The following is a 16,622-nucleotide window of genomic DNA, read 5'->3' as shown; positions in this document are numbered from 1 at the left end:
GAGGGAACGATGGTATTGAATGCTGAGCTGTAATCTACAAACAGCATTCTCACATACGTGAGAAGAGGATTATGACCAGAGCAGCCTTTCCTTGTCCATGCCTCCCAGCTGAGGCTTTCTGTGCATTCACCGCTAGATGTCCCCACGTGGTCGACATAATGTGGTGCCGACAACTCCATAAGGCAGTGAACGGGTTAAAGCAAGTGGGCGGAGATTCCAGCTGGAAGCAAACCGAGAAAGCAACGCTCAAATCTGGAAAGGAAAATCACAGTTGAGCGCAGTTTTTGTTCATGTAATTTGGGACGGGATTTTTTCCTCTTTTAGCGATCTTTGAGTGGATTTGAAACGAGAGGTGCTATGAAGCTGAAGTGTGAGAGCAGTTGTCAGCTGAGGGTAGAGTAGACGTGGAAGGCTGCAGAGGCGTCAGACACCGAAGCCTGAGTTAAGAGAGCAGATCAACAGGACGGTGCAGAGCGCTGACTCTCACACTCGAAGACAATGGAACTGCTGTCCCTCACCTCACACGGATCATTCACTGTGATGAGCCCCAAACCCGCGTGTCTGTGGATGTGAAATGGTCTAAACACGCCACACTGTTTTGATTTGCACGGATCAGCTGGACTTATTCTGGTGAGCGCGCCGATGGGAGAGTAACACGGTGCCATCGGTTCCCGAAGAGATACGAAGCCGGTGTTTCCCTAAGCCTTTAAAAACACCCACAGGGACACCATGTGGAGCCTCGGGACGTGGATGTTGCAGGCGGCTCTGTGCTGCGTGCTTCTGCAAACAGTGCTGCCCAGTGCCAGAGGTAGGACGCAGGACTGTCTTCTTCTCAGCACAAATCACTGCCTGTTTTTGCAGCGGCCGTTGGGTTGTGTTTGGATCACACACGCGGAGCTGGAGCTCCTCGAAAAAACACTTCGAAGCCTCTGACAGTGATAAATGAAAGGACTACAGGCCCTCGGATAGATAAGGATTATTTTTAACTGTGAATCATGCAAAGCTATTGTGGAAATAAGATTGGAGCAAGATAAGATTTTTTGTTATTTATTCCCCATTCAGTGCCAAGGAAATCAACCTTATGTCACGCTTACCTTTAAATGGCCACACAGTCAGTCAGACAAATGTTTGAAACTATTGATAAATTTAATTAAGAGCTCACAAAGGCCATGATCACTCCAACTGATGTTCAGCTGCTAAATCAGAGCCTCCATGATTTCATATGAACAAGCAGCATGTTAAGAATATTGGCTGAGATTTTCATATCAGTTCTTTTTTTTTTTTTTTTTTTTTTTGTTACATCCCCAAAAATCAATGTTTGCATCAGCCTCCAAATTCTGTACTCAGAGTTATTCTAATAAATACGGAAAAGATGGAAATGAGCATCTGTTGAGGGTCTGTTTCCTTGGTCATTAATTTGAAATAGAAGTGCAACCGTGATAGGGATGAAAGTAGAAATCTAGCCTCTGCTCTGTTCCCGTCCCCCCTCAGGTCTCAACATGTGCATGAGTGGCAGTGCTACTTCCTGTGAAGAATGCCTCCTGATTCACCCCAGTTGCGCCTGGTGCGCACAAGAGGTATGGCTTAGTTGATCGATTATTTTCATCATGTACATTTACTTGTACAGGTCCAGTGAAGTGTGGGATGCATTCAGCACTTTTTTTTTTTTTTTGGACCTTTTGGAAGCAGTATGAGTAATCAGGAATCTGAGATTTGTTGCTTTCTATATGCAGGATTTTGGAAGGGGGCGCAGTCTGACATCACGGTGTGACTTTAGTCAAAACCTGTTGAAGAGAGGCTGTGACGAACACTTCATTGAATACCCAACCAGCAGCATCAACGTCCTGCAGAACATACCCCTAAGTTCAAAAGGGTCTGGGTCAACCCAGTATGATGTGGTCCAGATTATGCCACAGAAGATCTCTCTCAGCCTGCGACCCGGTAAGAATCATAAACATTTCATATTTAGGATACGAGATAACCTTGGAACATTAAAAAAAAAAAAAAAGTAATAAAAGCATCTCTTATAAATAATGCAAAGCTCACTGATTTTTTTCATGCAGGAGACCAGACGTGGTTCAGCCTGCAGGTGCGGCAGGTGGAGGACTACCCGGTGGATCTCTACTACCTGATGGACCTCTCTCTTTCAATGAAAGATGATCTGGACACCATTCGCAACCTGGGCACTAAGCTAGCCCACGAGATGGGCAAGCTCACCAGCAATTTCAGGCTAGGCTTCGGCTCATTTGTGGACAAAAACATGTCCCCGTTCTCCTACATGGCACCAAAGTACCAGGAGAACCCATGCAATGGGTAAGTGGTGGCAAAAGGAATCGAGCTCTATAGCTGTAGGTGAAAGAGATTTACTCTGTGGCCACACTCTGTTTTTGCACCTTTCTGAATCCTGTACTCTGCATCTTTTTTCTTCATATTTAGAAGGCAGATGGAATAATGTAGTTCTTAAAAATGGCCCTAGTACTCCCACGGTCCCCTGGGGCTGGTGATGCAGGCAAACTGAAAGGGAGCAGAAGTGAAAGAGTAGAGAAAGCTGTGGTACACAATGTTTGCCCTGGAGGTGCGGCTAACTCTGTGCGCATCACTTCCCATTTAGGTTATGGCCTGGGCTGTGTGTGTGTGCCATGTTTAGATATTTTTGTGAGTGTGTGTTTGTGCATCAGTCACAAAACAATAAGGCACTTTAGGGAAAAACTAAAGCGATTCCTGCTAAAAGATCTCCCTTCTTTCATAGCTATCCCATTCACTACATTAGAAAGAGTCTACAAGTACTGTATATGAAGTGAATCATAAGATACGCCATATTTAACATTTAAGCTTCTCTTCAACACAAACAAACCGTCAGAGCCAGGATTTATGCCTTTAAAGACACTTATTGTGTTTTTTAATTTCCAAAAATGTAAATAAAATCTTAACATGCAGTGTGTCTGTCACCCTGCACAGGTACAAGCTGTTTCCCAACTGTGTCCCCAGCTTTGGTTTCCGCCACATCCTCTCGCTGACTGACAAAGTGGACCGTTTTAACGAGGAGGTGCAGAAGCAGATGGTATCTCGCAATAGAGACGCACCGGAGGGCGGCTTTGACGCCATCCTTCAGGCTGCTGTTTGTAAGGTGATGATCTTTTTTTTCTTGTAGATGTTTCCATTCGCCCGCCCCTTCTGTTCATTTATGACTTCATACTTTTATTATTGGCCTAGCTTACACGTAAGCTTTCCTTTACATGCAGTTAAATGATTTGCTTGTATTCATTTGGCTTATGGTGTAAACTGTATGCAATAACCTGAAGGAAGAGAGGATTATTATTATTATTATTATTATTATTATTATTATTATTATTATTATTGAGCAGTATTAGGAGATTTATCCAGGACTTCATCATTTCTTTTGTACATGTGCTCAGAGGTTGTTTGTAGAATATGAAATAATTAATGAACCCCACATGTGTGAACTGTTTACGCTAAGATTGCATGTGTACTGTTTGTGAATGGGGCCCTTTTTTAGTAGCAAAATCCAACCGTGTCTTTGTTCTGTGTGAAGCTGATGTACCTGGAGAGAGCCCACACAGGCATGGGGAGAGCATGCCTGTGTGGGCTCTCCGCGCAGAGAAGTCTCTGAGCTTGGCTGGGAGTCAATCCCGATGTTAGTGATATTAGTGAACTCAGTTTCTGTTTTACTGTAGCTAGTCTTGCAATTGTTGACTTTGGCAGTGAAAGAAACACATGTAGGCTATGCACTTGTGAGTTAGCATAAACATCACATTGTTTGTATTCTGAGGGGAAGAAAAAGTTGTCCTTCACACATTAGTCCACAGGCGTTTAGATGCTACTGAGAGTCAGGGAGGTCAAATGTTGCGGAGTTGCACTACAACCAGCTCAGTGTTCAATACATAGAAAAAAGTTTCATAAAGTATGTTTGTGTAGTCTTCTATTGCACCCTTTGAAGATTTATTTGTTCACAGTTGGTAACAGGTCTGAGGGACAGCTCCTGTGAGAGCAGCCCCTGTGACAGGCATCCTGCCTATGTGCTTGTTAATTAAAAACATCGGGGGTGGAGATGACAGGAAGTACAGTCTGGTGCAGCTGGTTAAACATGAGGATGAGTATCTTGCGGGCCCAGTCATATCCCCATGTTCCTCTTCCAGTTTAATTACTTCTAAAGGACGACCATGACTCCTTCCAGTTGGCTCCTCTGTTGTAATTTACTTAATTTGCACTGTTTTAGGCCACTACTGGTCATTTATCAGTCTCACTCACTGAGGCAGTTTTTTATTTAGGTTTTTATTTACAAGCAGCATAAATGCTTCCTCTTCTACAGTACATCCACAATAACAGGAAAGGCCACCCATCACACACCTAGATGTAGATATCAGTCTTATGACACAGCTGTGGTTCATCTTCAGAGAGGCCTCTGATAGGTGCATCCACGGTTCTATTGTGCACTGCACAGGGCAAAAAAATGCCGAGCCCTCTTTTGTCATTGGCTGAAAAGCTGTTGTCACGCATCAGTCAGCACTCTGTCAGCGTTCTCGGTGCCCCCGCCTGTTGTTTTCTGTTGATAAAAGCAGAGAAAAGTCTGGCTTGTTGTACAGTAGTGGACTTGGGAGCACATGAGCTGTGTATCATTGCTAAGCTTTACCAGTCTATCAAAGAGTCAGCATCATGTGATTCAGACGTGGGTCACTTGTTCTTCGTGACAATGGAGTTGGAAGATGCGGAGTGAAAACTGACATCCAGCTCAAAACTCCTCTGACGTTTTTCTAATTTCTCTGCACCAACACTTAAATAAGAATCACTGAAGCATAAAAAGGCATCTAACTCAAGGGAGGCCCTTTTCAGCTGTAGCTTAGAGGCATAATGACCATATTATGGCTGCAATTGGCAGCTTGGTATATCTCGGCATGTTTTGCAATGTGTCCTTTAAAAAAAAAAAGAAGCAAAAGAAGCTGACTGAAGGTCAAAACAATCTAGAGCAAATGAGCACTATCTGAAAATCATGTTTTTAAGAAATAGGAAAAACACTGTCTGCTGAAGCCTCCTCAGGGCTGTGTAGTCTCAAAAAGCAGTTATTATTAAGTAGGAAAATAGCCACAAAAGCTAAAACCATGTTGTACCTCTCTGTAAAGATGCACATTTTAACGTGGGGGTCTGTGGGGATCATTGGACTCAGTCCCATTAGTGGAACAGCACTTTTCAACATTTCTGGGTTGGTTTCTTTTTCAGCCTTGGAAGCTGCTGCTTGGTTCTAATGATGTTGGCGATTTGGATGCTGGTATTTGTTTTTTGTAGCTAGAATTAGCTCCATTAACTTACTCCTCCCATTTACAGGAAAAAATAGGCTGGAGGAAAGAGGCCCTTCACCTGCTGGTGTTCGCCACAGACGATGTACCTCACCTCGCTCTGGACGGCAGGCTCGGTGGACTTGTCCATCCCCACGATGGACAGTGTCACCTCAATGACAACAACGAGTACAGCGCTTCCACAAAGATGGTAAGAAGACTGAAAATACAAAGTAGTATTCAGGGTTCAGGAATTTTCTGTACTGTGGTTCATATTGCTGGTGTTCAGTAAACGTCAGGTGCTTTTCACTGCAAAGCCCACCCGTGAACAGATGCTGGAATTTGCAGCATTTGGTCACTGAAAGGCAAAAAAATATGACATGATGAACATCCTGCATACTTTCAAGGCTTTTAGGATAGTTTGCTTCCCTTTTCATGGCCTTCTGTCTCCACCCAGCTTTTAGCCACACTACATTACTAGATTTGAGTACTTCTTTTTTTTCTAACTAATTCAGTAAATAAGTAATTCACTAAGTTCTCAGGTAAGCAGGTAATCACAATAAAATGCTTATTAATGACAAGAGCCCGTGAATGGTCCAAATACACAAACAAACCTGGAAGGTTTTACAGGAGCATGCAGAGATGTGTGTTGTTGTTGTTGTTTTTGTTTGTTGGATTTTAAGCATCCTTGTTCAAATAACAGCTGATGAAGAGCAGTATTGGTATGAGATGCGTTATCCTTCTGACATCAGTGGATTCGTTTCTTATATTCGGTAAAACTGCACAAAGACAGGCTTTCAGACACAAGTTCATTAAGGATTTCTGTAGATGCCAGAAGAATAATGATGTAAACATGGATCAAAATCATGTGAAAGGCACTCGCTTCCATTTAAAGTGGAAATCATTTATTTGTAGCTCTGGTTTATTGACCCCTTAAGACTTTTTGATGCTGTTTCATGGTGAACTATACTCTGTACATATAGAGTTGCCTTGCACACTCCAAATCCTTCTCTCTTATTCCAGGACTATCCTTCTCTGGCGCTTCTCGGGGAGAAACTGGCAGAAAACAACATCTTCCTCAACTTTGCTGTGACAAAAAGGCTGTACGTGATCTACAAGGTACTCTGAATGTTTGTCTATACAAGCTAAAGATCACACATTCTAACAGTATTTAAAATCTTAAACCATCAGTGGTGCCTCCTGTTTTTTTTTCCCCAAAGAATTTTACTGCACTCATCCCAGGGACCACAGTAGAAATCCTTGATCAGGATTCCAAGAATGTCATCCAGCTGATTATCGCAGCCTACAATGTGAGTAATGCAAATCTGTGCAGCTGAGCATCTGCTTTCCCGCTGGTGGGAGTGAGAAACCATAAACCATACCGTAAAAAAACCATAAGCAACGTAATTTGTGTGTTACCGATACGTACGTATACTTAAAGGTAGCCGTGTTACAGGCGCTGTTCGAGGGGGAAAAAGCTTTTGCAGTATGTATTTTTGTATGTTACCATAACGTTTATGTTACCATGTTTATGTTACCTTACGGATTAAATTAAACGTTAAAAATCCTCACGTGTAATGTTTCTGTGTAAATATCTCATATTACAAGTGAAACGCATACGGCTTAAAATCCGGTGCGGCCTGTACAAGTACAAAATTGATTTTCTTTCTAAAATTAGAGCATGCGGCTTTTAATCAGGTGTGCTCTGTATTCCGGGATTTATGGTACTTCCATGCTTTAAACGCTGCATGGTCGTACTCTCTCCCCCACTCCATCTTATCCATTGTTGATCTGCACACATCTGTTACCATGGACATCACACGCACTTGCGTCATTGTCATTAGACACTCTCACGAACAAAATCACGGTTTAGTAACGCAGTGTGTTTCGGAAAAGTAACAGTAATCCAATTACTTTTTTTGCAATAGTAATCCCTTACTTTACTCGTTACTTGAAAAAAGTAGTTGGATGATCCTTTGCTGCCCATCTCTGCTTATATGTTTAATACTTTCCTCTAGTCTTTGAATTATTTTTTGTGAATTACGTGACAGTTCAGTCTCCCCTCTCCTCTAATGAAAGTTAGTCAGCCTTAGATCTACATCAAGTGTCGAGTAAGCAGCGACCTCTGAGGCAGACGAGTGAAACCAACCTAAATTGCAGAAAGTTGTAGTTCCTTTAGTGGCAGAAAGTTGTGTCAAATGCACACTTGACATGCTCAGTGTGTAGAAGCAATGCTGAATGAAGCGCTTTTAACTCGGGGCCTGTTAACATTCCAGCTGCCACGTTATATCCACCTCTGAGGTTTGATCGATGGACGGGCTTTTCCAAGCACCGTGAGGTTCCTCCTCAGGTCTGACTGAGGGACAAAGCTGCTTCATGCTGTGATTGTGTTAAGGGTGATGAAAGTGCAAGTGTGCGAGAAAGAGAGAAAGCGAAGGGTCGAATGAAGTCATGCTTATCCATGTGCACCAAAGAACTCTCCTGATTTGTTCCTGGCACTTTTGCATTGCAGCGCTGAATGAACAACTGCAAACTGAGCAGGCAGCTGTGGTATTTCTTGTCCCCACACAAGCCACCTGCATCCATGCACAGCACTTGAGGTTGTGGTGAGATTGGCTATAAAACAGTGTCTAACCAGAGAAATGCTCTCCTCCTGTTTCACTCGGTTTTCCACTTAGATGCTCAACTACTGTTAAAAGTGCAAAAAGTCCTGCTGTTGATGGCGTATTTTACTTGACCTTAAACGTTTCTGTTTTAAACCCTGGGTTTATTACCACATATGACTGAACTCTCCTGGCTGTGTTCTCCTTAGAACATCCGTTCTAAAGTAGAACTGTCAGTGTGGGACCACCCAGAGGACCTCAGCCTTTCCTTCACTGCCACCTGTCAGGATGGAAACCCACTGCCAGGCCTCAGGAAGTGTGCTGACCTGAAGATAGGAGACACTGTGAGTTCTTCTCCACGCTTACCTCATGTTATAAATGTTTCATGTGTCCTGCTGGCCCAGAAAATGTCTGAGTGCTCGCTCACACGCTTTTATTCTCTTGGATTATGAAATTCAGTCTGTGATTTTAAGAGTTTAAAGAGAGAAGCGATTGCTTTTTCTCCATTGGATGCCTGTTTTTGAAGATTTCCCAATGTGTAGATGTTACTTGGGCAGAGCTGCACAGTTACAACAATAACGCAAATCATTCAGACATTTCAAGTCTTTTTATTTTTTCCATCTATGGGAACCAAAAAAACTGCAAAGCCCTTAGTCTTATTTTGAAGGTGAAGTTGCAGATAAGTGTTTCACCACTTGCTTGCTGTTGTGTCGGCCCTTCACAATTCAGCCAGGTCTTTAGATCAGTGTACATACTGAGTGGTGCTCTGAATATAGCGGATTGTCAAACAAATGAAGGTTTTGATTTAGATCTCTGAGCTGCTTTTGCTCTATCTGAATTTGTTTTTTGTTTGTTTGTTTGTTTGTTTGGTTTTTAAAGCATCTCTGCTGCTGTTGGGCGTAAACATCTAGAAGTTGCGGTCACATGATTGGGTGTACATATCATGGCACACCTAATCTATATCTTTCAGTCTAGGCACAGGCACAAACTCACGACTCACATCCTGTTTTCATTTTTGTTTTATTCTGGAAGTTCAGTCGGGAAGTGCCGATTACTATCTCAGCTGGGAAAGTGATGTTTACAGCACCAAAATTACTTGAAAGCAAATGACAAAAGTAGGGAGGAGGAGAGTTTAAACAGCGATGTTATTGACATTGATTGTGCATATCATATGGCAAATGAACTTTAACCTCCTAGGACCTGGCGTCAGCATATATGGACATCACATTTTGGGTTGTCTAGACTACAATACAAAATTTTGCTCTACAAGGGCCTGATATCTCTTACGAGGACATTATACTGCCACTGTTCTATTGAAATTTTAAACAAATGTCCTCATATGTAGATATCAGACCCTTGTAGAGCAAAATCAGGTAAAAAGATAATTTTTACATTCATCTGGTCCCAGTCAGACCAAATAGCAAAGAGAAATTAAAAATGCATGCCATGAAAGAGTTCGGGTCTTGGGAGGTTAATATCGTCCACATGAAAAAACTGCAAGAATGTCCATATTTGTGCACAAACGTGATTCCTAATCTGTGGAGCTTGTAGCAAAAGGCAGGATGGATGGAAACAGTGTTTGAGAATGTAAGACATTGCACAAAAAATAATGATTTTCGAAGTATTTAAAGTTGCTGGTGTCAGAGTATTATAGAGAGAGACACATCAGTCAGTCCTGAACTGAAATCAATGGGAGAGTTCAGCAACGGCAAAGATGGAGGTTCAAGAGGGGAAAAAGCTTGCAAAACATATTTTAGGGTCAAAGTTAATAAACTTTATATTTCTTATTTTTTTTGTTTTGTTCAGTTTTGACTGGTATTTATCTGCATGGACAGGTAAATGGACTGATTCTTATACAGCACGCCACATTCACACAAGCACTATCTTCTATGCTTTTCTTTTCTTTTTTCAAAGTGCTTTCTAACTAACCCATTCACACACTCTCATACTCCAATGGATGCAAGGATATTTGGCATGCAGACTAGGTGGAGCCAGGGATTGAACCACCAGATCAGTAGATGACCTGCTCTCGCTCCTGAGCTACAGCATGTAGTTAACTGTCCCGAGCCACTTAAAATGACTGAGTACTGTTATTTTTGTTGAAAGTAGGTCATAGCCCAATTTAAGATTTTCCAAAATAAAATCGACAAACCGCAAACAACTACATTAAAAATGCCATCTACGAAAGTATACTTGTTTTCAGCACACTTCAGCTTAATGTGACACAGTTCACAAAGTTAAACACAACCTAAAAAAAGTCCCTGACTGCTTCTGCCAGGGATCGAATTATGTGCAGCAACATGCAGCTCTGATGGAATGGAAAACATTCATTTTGGTTCATGTATTGGAAAAGGTCACTGCTGGCAAATTTGTTTGTTTGTTTGTTTGTTGAAGTATATCATTTCCAGTGTGTGGTATAGTATCTAGGAGGCTGTCTAGGATCGTGTGCATGTTTTGGTTCTTAATGGTTTTTGGTACTCAGCCTGAAACAAAATAGTGGATGTTATGTTAAGGTTTCAAGTGCCAGTATTGTATTTTTATGTTTTTTGTCAATTAAAAAATCGAATTCTTTTCAAAATAGAGGACCCAGTCACCCTAAAATCATCATATTTAATACTTGATGGGTCATACTTGCACTGAGTTCCTGCCTGAATGCGTTCAGCCAGAGGCAGCATCTGCTCACTCTTTGCGTCCTACCTGGTAGTTCCTTCTCAGGTTCCACTGCAGACGTCTTAACACCTACGGCCTCTGCCTTTAGTTTAAACTTCAGCAGGTGCACTGCAGTTCAGTTAGTGATATCAGGTGATTGTTGACGGTTACTTGCTGAAATAATAATAAATCTGAGTACACAGCAATGCCAAGTTATGGCAAACGTATTCTATTCTGGCCAAAGTGATATTAATAATTCCTGTCAACACCTAAGCAAACAAGAAAACGCACAGTGGGACCCTCTTGGGGTGACTTCCTGTGAGTTGGAATTGAGACTGGATTCAGTTCACAGTGGATATAGCTGTGGGAAACACATTATGGTTCATCCCCGTCTCTATCCTGTGTTCAGACCAACAGTAGTACTGAAACAAAAACCCAGCTCACCAGTCCCTTACTCAAACTGGACTTTCTGGATTTTCTTCCTACCTGCTAGTAGTACCTGCTGCAGCATGCCCTGTAGCAGGTACTAGACTGAAAAGTTTGTTAAGATTGAGAAGTTTTATTTTCAGTCTTAACTCATCTTAAAGTTAAGACTTTCAGCAATTTTAAGACTATTTAATATAAAAAGAAGATATTATATTGATAAATATACAAAGAATAGAGTGTAATTAAATCTTCCAACAAACTCATGCATACTCATAAATCAATGCCTTTGAGCACTGGTTTGTGGAAACTGCAAACAGTTTCCCTATATATTTATATTATTATATATATTTAAATACAGTGGCAGGGAAGGTTTTTATATAGAGCTTTTATACTCGAGCGCTCAGTGCCCTCAGACATGCTCATATATTCCCAACAATGTCATGATTACCTGCAGATTAAACATGCAACTGTTGGTTTCTGGACAGCTGACAAGAACCAGCTAAACAATAACAGCTGGTTATAAGTTTACATTAAGCTTGCTAATGTTAGGCTCAAGGGTCCTAAAAATCATACTTTCCCTCAGTTAAACAGTTTGATTACGTTCTCACGTCGCACAGGAGTTTATTCACCAAGTATCAGAGTACAATGTCAGATCCACTTCAAGCTGCTACCCTTCATCTCCTTTCACTGCAAAGGACAAAAGACATGAGCAGGCCTGGCTTGAAATTCCAGTAATTTATTGCTATATTTTTTGCATTTTTTTAGCTGGTGTATGTTTAACCTTTATAGTCTATGAGAGGTTGTCTCTTATGTTAAGCACTTTGGTATACCGCTGGTTTTTAAATGTGCTCTATAAATAAAGATTGTTGTTGTTGTTGTTGAGCAGTCCTTCTGGGTTAGCTGAAACTTAGCTATCTGGTTATGCCAACCTCAATACTTCATTGTGTTAGTCCACGAACCAGTTTGTGACATTATAGTATTTACATCCATCTTTTATTCTGAGTTAACCAAGGTGAGTTTTTTTTGTATGTTTGGTGACAACATACAGAGTAATTTTAATGGACTTACACTTTAACATTTTGTGTTACTTATGTGTTTTTCACAGCCTTGCCTTTAGCAGTTGGGGGGTCTTTTCAGGTGACAGGTGGTTACAGTACATCTTAATTGTTTTGAGTTTTGCACTGGGCTCTTCGTGGCAGTCACTTTGTATTCTGTACAGGCCTCAATTGAGATCTGAATCTTTTGAAAATGTTAGCGAGGGGTAGTTTGATACATGCGTCACACAGCGAGACTTCAGCAGGGTAGAATGCTTCTCTGAAAACCCCCTGTGCTCTTCTCTTGGCCACTTTATTTTCCTGGGAAAGTTTTGGGATGGGAATGAGCAGTTTAGGGTCATTGTGTCAGGGAAAAAAAAAACTCAAAACAGTGAATGTAAGGGAGCTCTTGGGTGATGGGGCTTGCTCATGTCTTTTGTCCTTTGCAGTGAAAGGAGATGAAGGGTAGCAGCTTATTCTGCTTGGGGCTACGTTTCCCAGTCTTTACTGAGGGAATGGGCCATTGCAGTGCCCAGGTGTCAGTCACTGGGACCCTGTGAGTCTGTGACGGAGCTTGTCGTCGCATCTCAATGACTTTGCACAAAAGTAGGCATGAGGAGGCCTGTGAAACTGCACAGCATGAAAGAGCGAAGCTGGCAGCAGGAGAAATGCTAGCTGGAGTATAGTTAAAGGAGCATGGTTTTCACTGTTTCATTCACACAACTGCAGGACTGAAAGGGCTCATGCATATGAATGAAAGTCTGTGCTAACATACCACGGGTTTTCCAAATGAGGCAGAAGCATTTGAACCTGGTTATGTGTGGTTTTGTTTGACCATAACCACTGTTTTTATCCCACTTAACTGAATTCAGGCAGTCATAAGAATTCCATCATCAAAACAGAGCTATCCACAGCAACGCTGCTGTGTTTTTCTGCCAGGAAGAAATTCTTGGTGAAACTGTTGGATACAATTTTGTCACTTCCCCATTCTGACTCCCTGCATCTCTCCTTGAATTGGATTAAACGATCAACTACATAGTTTTCTCAGTGAGCTCGGTCTTTCTGCACCCATCTCTCCTAAAGTGCCCTACTACGACTTCCTCTCACATTTTTGCCCATTTCCGTTTCAGCTTCATAGTTCTCCTAACAAGCCACATGACTGGGTGAACTGGCCTCCTCGCGACTCACATTTACAGTAAATTTAATTGTGTTCCTCATTAACTTGTTAATGTTAGAGTAGAGGGGCTTTTTGGGCAACATGTGATGTATTCTCTTCCTGTATGCTGGACTAATGTGACAAGCGTTCCTCTGGTGCATTCCCCAATGGTACTGCGTCATATCGTCTTTTTTATCAAGCATCATAAACAAGTGAAGGAACACACAGAACTGGCTATGTAGCTATCTGTAGCAGATGTCACTAATGTCATCCTTTTTCGTTCAACATCATGATACTACCAAAACTAACGTTTGCCAACTCTGGACAGAATCTAGTTTGCTGCCTCTAATATGAAGAGCTGTTTTCACTTGTTTCTTTCTACACTAATTATTTGCTCGCTAAAACGCAACATAATACTAAATAATAATAAAAAGTGTACATTTAAAAAACAAAACAAAACCAAAACTGTATGGTTATCACATACATTGGTTGCCTCTGTAAATGGTTTATGCCTTCATAACAACTCTATGAAGAGTCTGTTTTGTTTTTTCATCACATCCATTTGGAATTTGTTGATGTTTAAAGCTTTAGGCCTTGGGCAAGATGCTAACCCAAAGATTAGCTTGTAGCTTATTATACAGACGAGATGAGAAACTTTACATTGATTGCAAGTTTACATAGCCCTGGACTGCTTGATTTGTGGTTGCTAAAGATGGTTGTACCCCCCCCAAGCCTCATCCCTTCACACCAAAACAACACCAACAACCACCACCATCATGTCTCAGTTTCTCTAGCACATATGCAACAGGATAGGTCTCAGGATGAGATGATCCAACTTATTGAGTCATGATACTAATATCATGATACAGATTTGTCCCTTTTGAGGAAGAGGAATCATTCTTTCGAGGCAACATCAAGCGTGACATCATCTCACTTGACCACAGTTTGCTCAAAGCTGCTGCAAGCAAACAGCACTTGCTGGTGTAGCATGCCTTGAATGCCTCCCTAAGTCTCCCAACCGCTTTGCTCCCCCCATGCCTGACAGAGCAAAGGATTGGTGCATTTCTCTTTGTGCGAGACATCAAATTTTCAGGTGCTTCTAGTTAGAGCTTTGAAGCAGAAAATGTTGCATCCCCTCTGGTCAGTTTTCATCTTAAAAACAAAATAGTTAAGAATTTCCAACCCTCTTCTCTCTTTGCCAGCTGCGTGCACTTCAGACTCACTAATCTCTTAGCCTATCAGTGTAAAAGTCAGCAGGGTGTGTTTATCAGATATGGATGTGAACACCTGCCAATTACTGTTGAACTCTGGCTGTTTAAGTCTGTGAAGGTTCTCAGTTATCCAGGTCATCGTAGTCAAAGGAGCTTGCAAAGAAAAGCGTCTGGACTTCTTTAAGTTACTTGAAGACGTAGGTTTATATCTGGGACTCTCCACCATTTGACCTTAGAACTGAAGAAGCTTCTCGGATGAGAGGTGAAACGTCTTCAAGTAACTTAAAGAAGTCCAGACTCTTTTCTTTGCAAGCTCCTCTGGCTGTTTAACTTCATAACTTTTGTTTTTATTTCTGCTCCACAGAACTCAAGGACAGAGCCAAACCACTGGAACACGTATCACTGTCCACTTTGTGCTTCTCTTTATGAGACTCTGTCATACACTTGTACAGTCTCTGGATCATTTAAGTCCAAAAAAACTCTTGTCAACAGGACAATTTTAATCGCAGAGAAAATTGAACTTTACACTGAGCCGACTGTCAGGAGAGTGCCAGAAAAACAGACTTATGTTTGATGATAAAGGCATGCCTGGGGTTTGGTTTCTCTTGTCATAACTTCCTTCCTCAGAGCAATCAAATGGGTGTAGATCTCCTGTCCCAGTTTCTCTGCAACTGAGCTATGTAAATTAGTCTCTGGAGTGAAACAAGCCCACTGATGTAAATGTGACACCACGGGGTCATGTGCTGGCTGGCTGGCAACTCACTGTGTTTGATGCAGGGTGGGATCAGGTCATTTGGGAGTAAGGAAACAAAAGCTGAGCAGAGATATCAGAGATAAATAAGGCCTCATGAGGCTGCTACTTTTTAAAAAAAGCACATTTGACCATTTGAACCTGACATGAACTTCCAGCGAGTGAACAGGAGGTCAGTTTGTCAGTATTGGTATCTTTCCTTTCTGAGAACATCACTCTGTTTTTTAAGGTCTCGTTCAACGTCAGTGTGGAGGCGAGGAGCTGTCCTCCCCGTGGGACTGACCGCAGATTCACAATCAAGCCGGTGGGCTTTAAAGACCGCCTGGAAGTGGCCGTGGATTACGAGTGTGACTGCGGCTGCAGCCGGAATGCACAAAACAATAGCGTCATCTGCAGCTCCATAGGTATAACTTTAACAATTCATATTTATTTACTACTTTTAAATCTTCATTTATAATCTTCATTTATGATCATGTAAGAGTTTTCATGTTTTTTTTGTTTTTTTTCCCGAACTTCCAAGAAGAATAACTGCTCATCTTTTCTTCCCCTTACTCCACTTGGAAATTTGACTGATAGTGTTGTTTATTGTAAACTAAAGTGTACAGGCCAACATATTCGTGCTGCAGGAAACTAAAGCTTGAAGGAACATGTGGGAATCAGTCCAAAATGACATGACCCCTTTTTACATTCAGTCCTGCCTTTTCTTTAGTTAGATTAAAAAACACGAAATGCAGAGAAACCACTGCTGCGCTGCTTTCTGAAACACTGTTAGGAGGTTAAAGCCATTCATCCAAATGGCTCTCAAACTTAATCTGGCATACATCTTACAGAACTGCCTGCTCCAACCCGTATAATCTGCAGAACAACACAAAAAATAGGTGAGAAGGTGAGAAATGTTCAACATTTCAATCACAAGCATGAGGCAAATAAAGTTTATTTGAATGTGCTAACTTCTGTCATTAGCCAATCAAACTGGGCTATGAAAATCCAGAGAATGAAGCAGTTTTTTGAAAAGCTTGTTATTAATTTTAAAAACAATTATTACGGTCCCCATTAGATGCAGCAATTCTTCCTGAAGTCTCAAATCTTTGCAACTGAAGGTGAGTTGAGGATTTTGGAGAACACAGTTACAGTGGCTAGCTTGGCCAAACCAGATTTGGCTAGCCTGGTTTATACACATTGTGAGTTGTCATTAGCATGTTTGGGAGTAACTGGTTATTGTTATGACAGTTACACCAGTAAAGATGGTCCCAGATGTCAGGCATGTCAGGTGTTAAAACACAGGGACCAATTGGTTGTTTCTGATATATTGTTTGCTTTATGCTAATGCCTGTAAGCTAACAAAGAACATCAATGGAAATCTAAGCGAACATTCAAATGTGACAAAATAATTCCTCAGTATAACTTAAAAGTAGACCCTTTAAGCTCATTTCCAGCTCCATATTTTTAGTAGCTTTGCATTCACTAATATAAGTAATACCTAAGATATCTTGTTCTGTTC

The 16,622-nt window shown here is 41.5% G+C and overlaps 1 protein-coding gene across 1 annotated transcript in view; it reads left to right on the top strand.

The window, feature by feature from the left end:
- The first annotated feature begins 203 nt into the window (after positions 1 to 203).
- itgb5 (integrin, beta 5) overlaps positions 204 to 16,622 on the top strand; it is a 43,653-nt gene continuing 27,234 nt past the window's right edge. The window contains exons 1-10 of the mRNA XM_085248675.1: positions 204 to 808; positions 1,492 to 1,577; positions 1,734 to 1,941; positions 2,064 to 2,313; positions 2,959 to 3,127; positions 5,341 to 5,502; positions 6,315 to 6,410; positions 6,512 to 6,601; positions 8,104 to 8,238; positions 15,351 to 15,525. Of these exons, the coding sequence (XP_085104801.1) occupies positions 730 to 808; positions 1,492 to 1,577; positions 1,734 to 1,941; positions 2,064 to 2,313; positions 2,959 to 3,127; positions 5,341 to 5,502; positions 6,315 to 6,410; positions 6,512 to 6,601; positions 8,104 to 8,238; positions 15,351 to 15,525 (1,450 nt within the window). The 5' untranslated portion in view covers positions 204 to 729. The remainder of the gene's footprint in view (positions 809 to 1,491; positions 1,578 to 1,733; positions 1,942 to 2,063; positions 2,314 to 2,958; positions 3,128 to 5,340; positions 5,503 to 6,314; positions 6,411 to 6,511; positions 6,602 to 8,103; positions 8,239 to 15,350; positions 15,526 to 16,622) is intronic.

The sequence above is a fragment of the Mchenga conophoros genome, linkage group LG16, assembly GCF_057382185.1.
Source record: "Mchenga conophoros isolate Kocher_MC1m ecotype Shallow Benthic linkage group LG16, M_conophoros_male_GT1.1, whole genome shotgun sequence".
Lineage (NCBI taxonomy): Eukaryota > Metazoa > Chordata > Actinopteri > Cichliformes > Cichlidae > Mchenga > Mchenga conophoros.
This window is presented reverse-complemented; position numbering and strand designations above follow the sequence as displayed.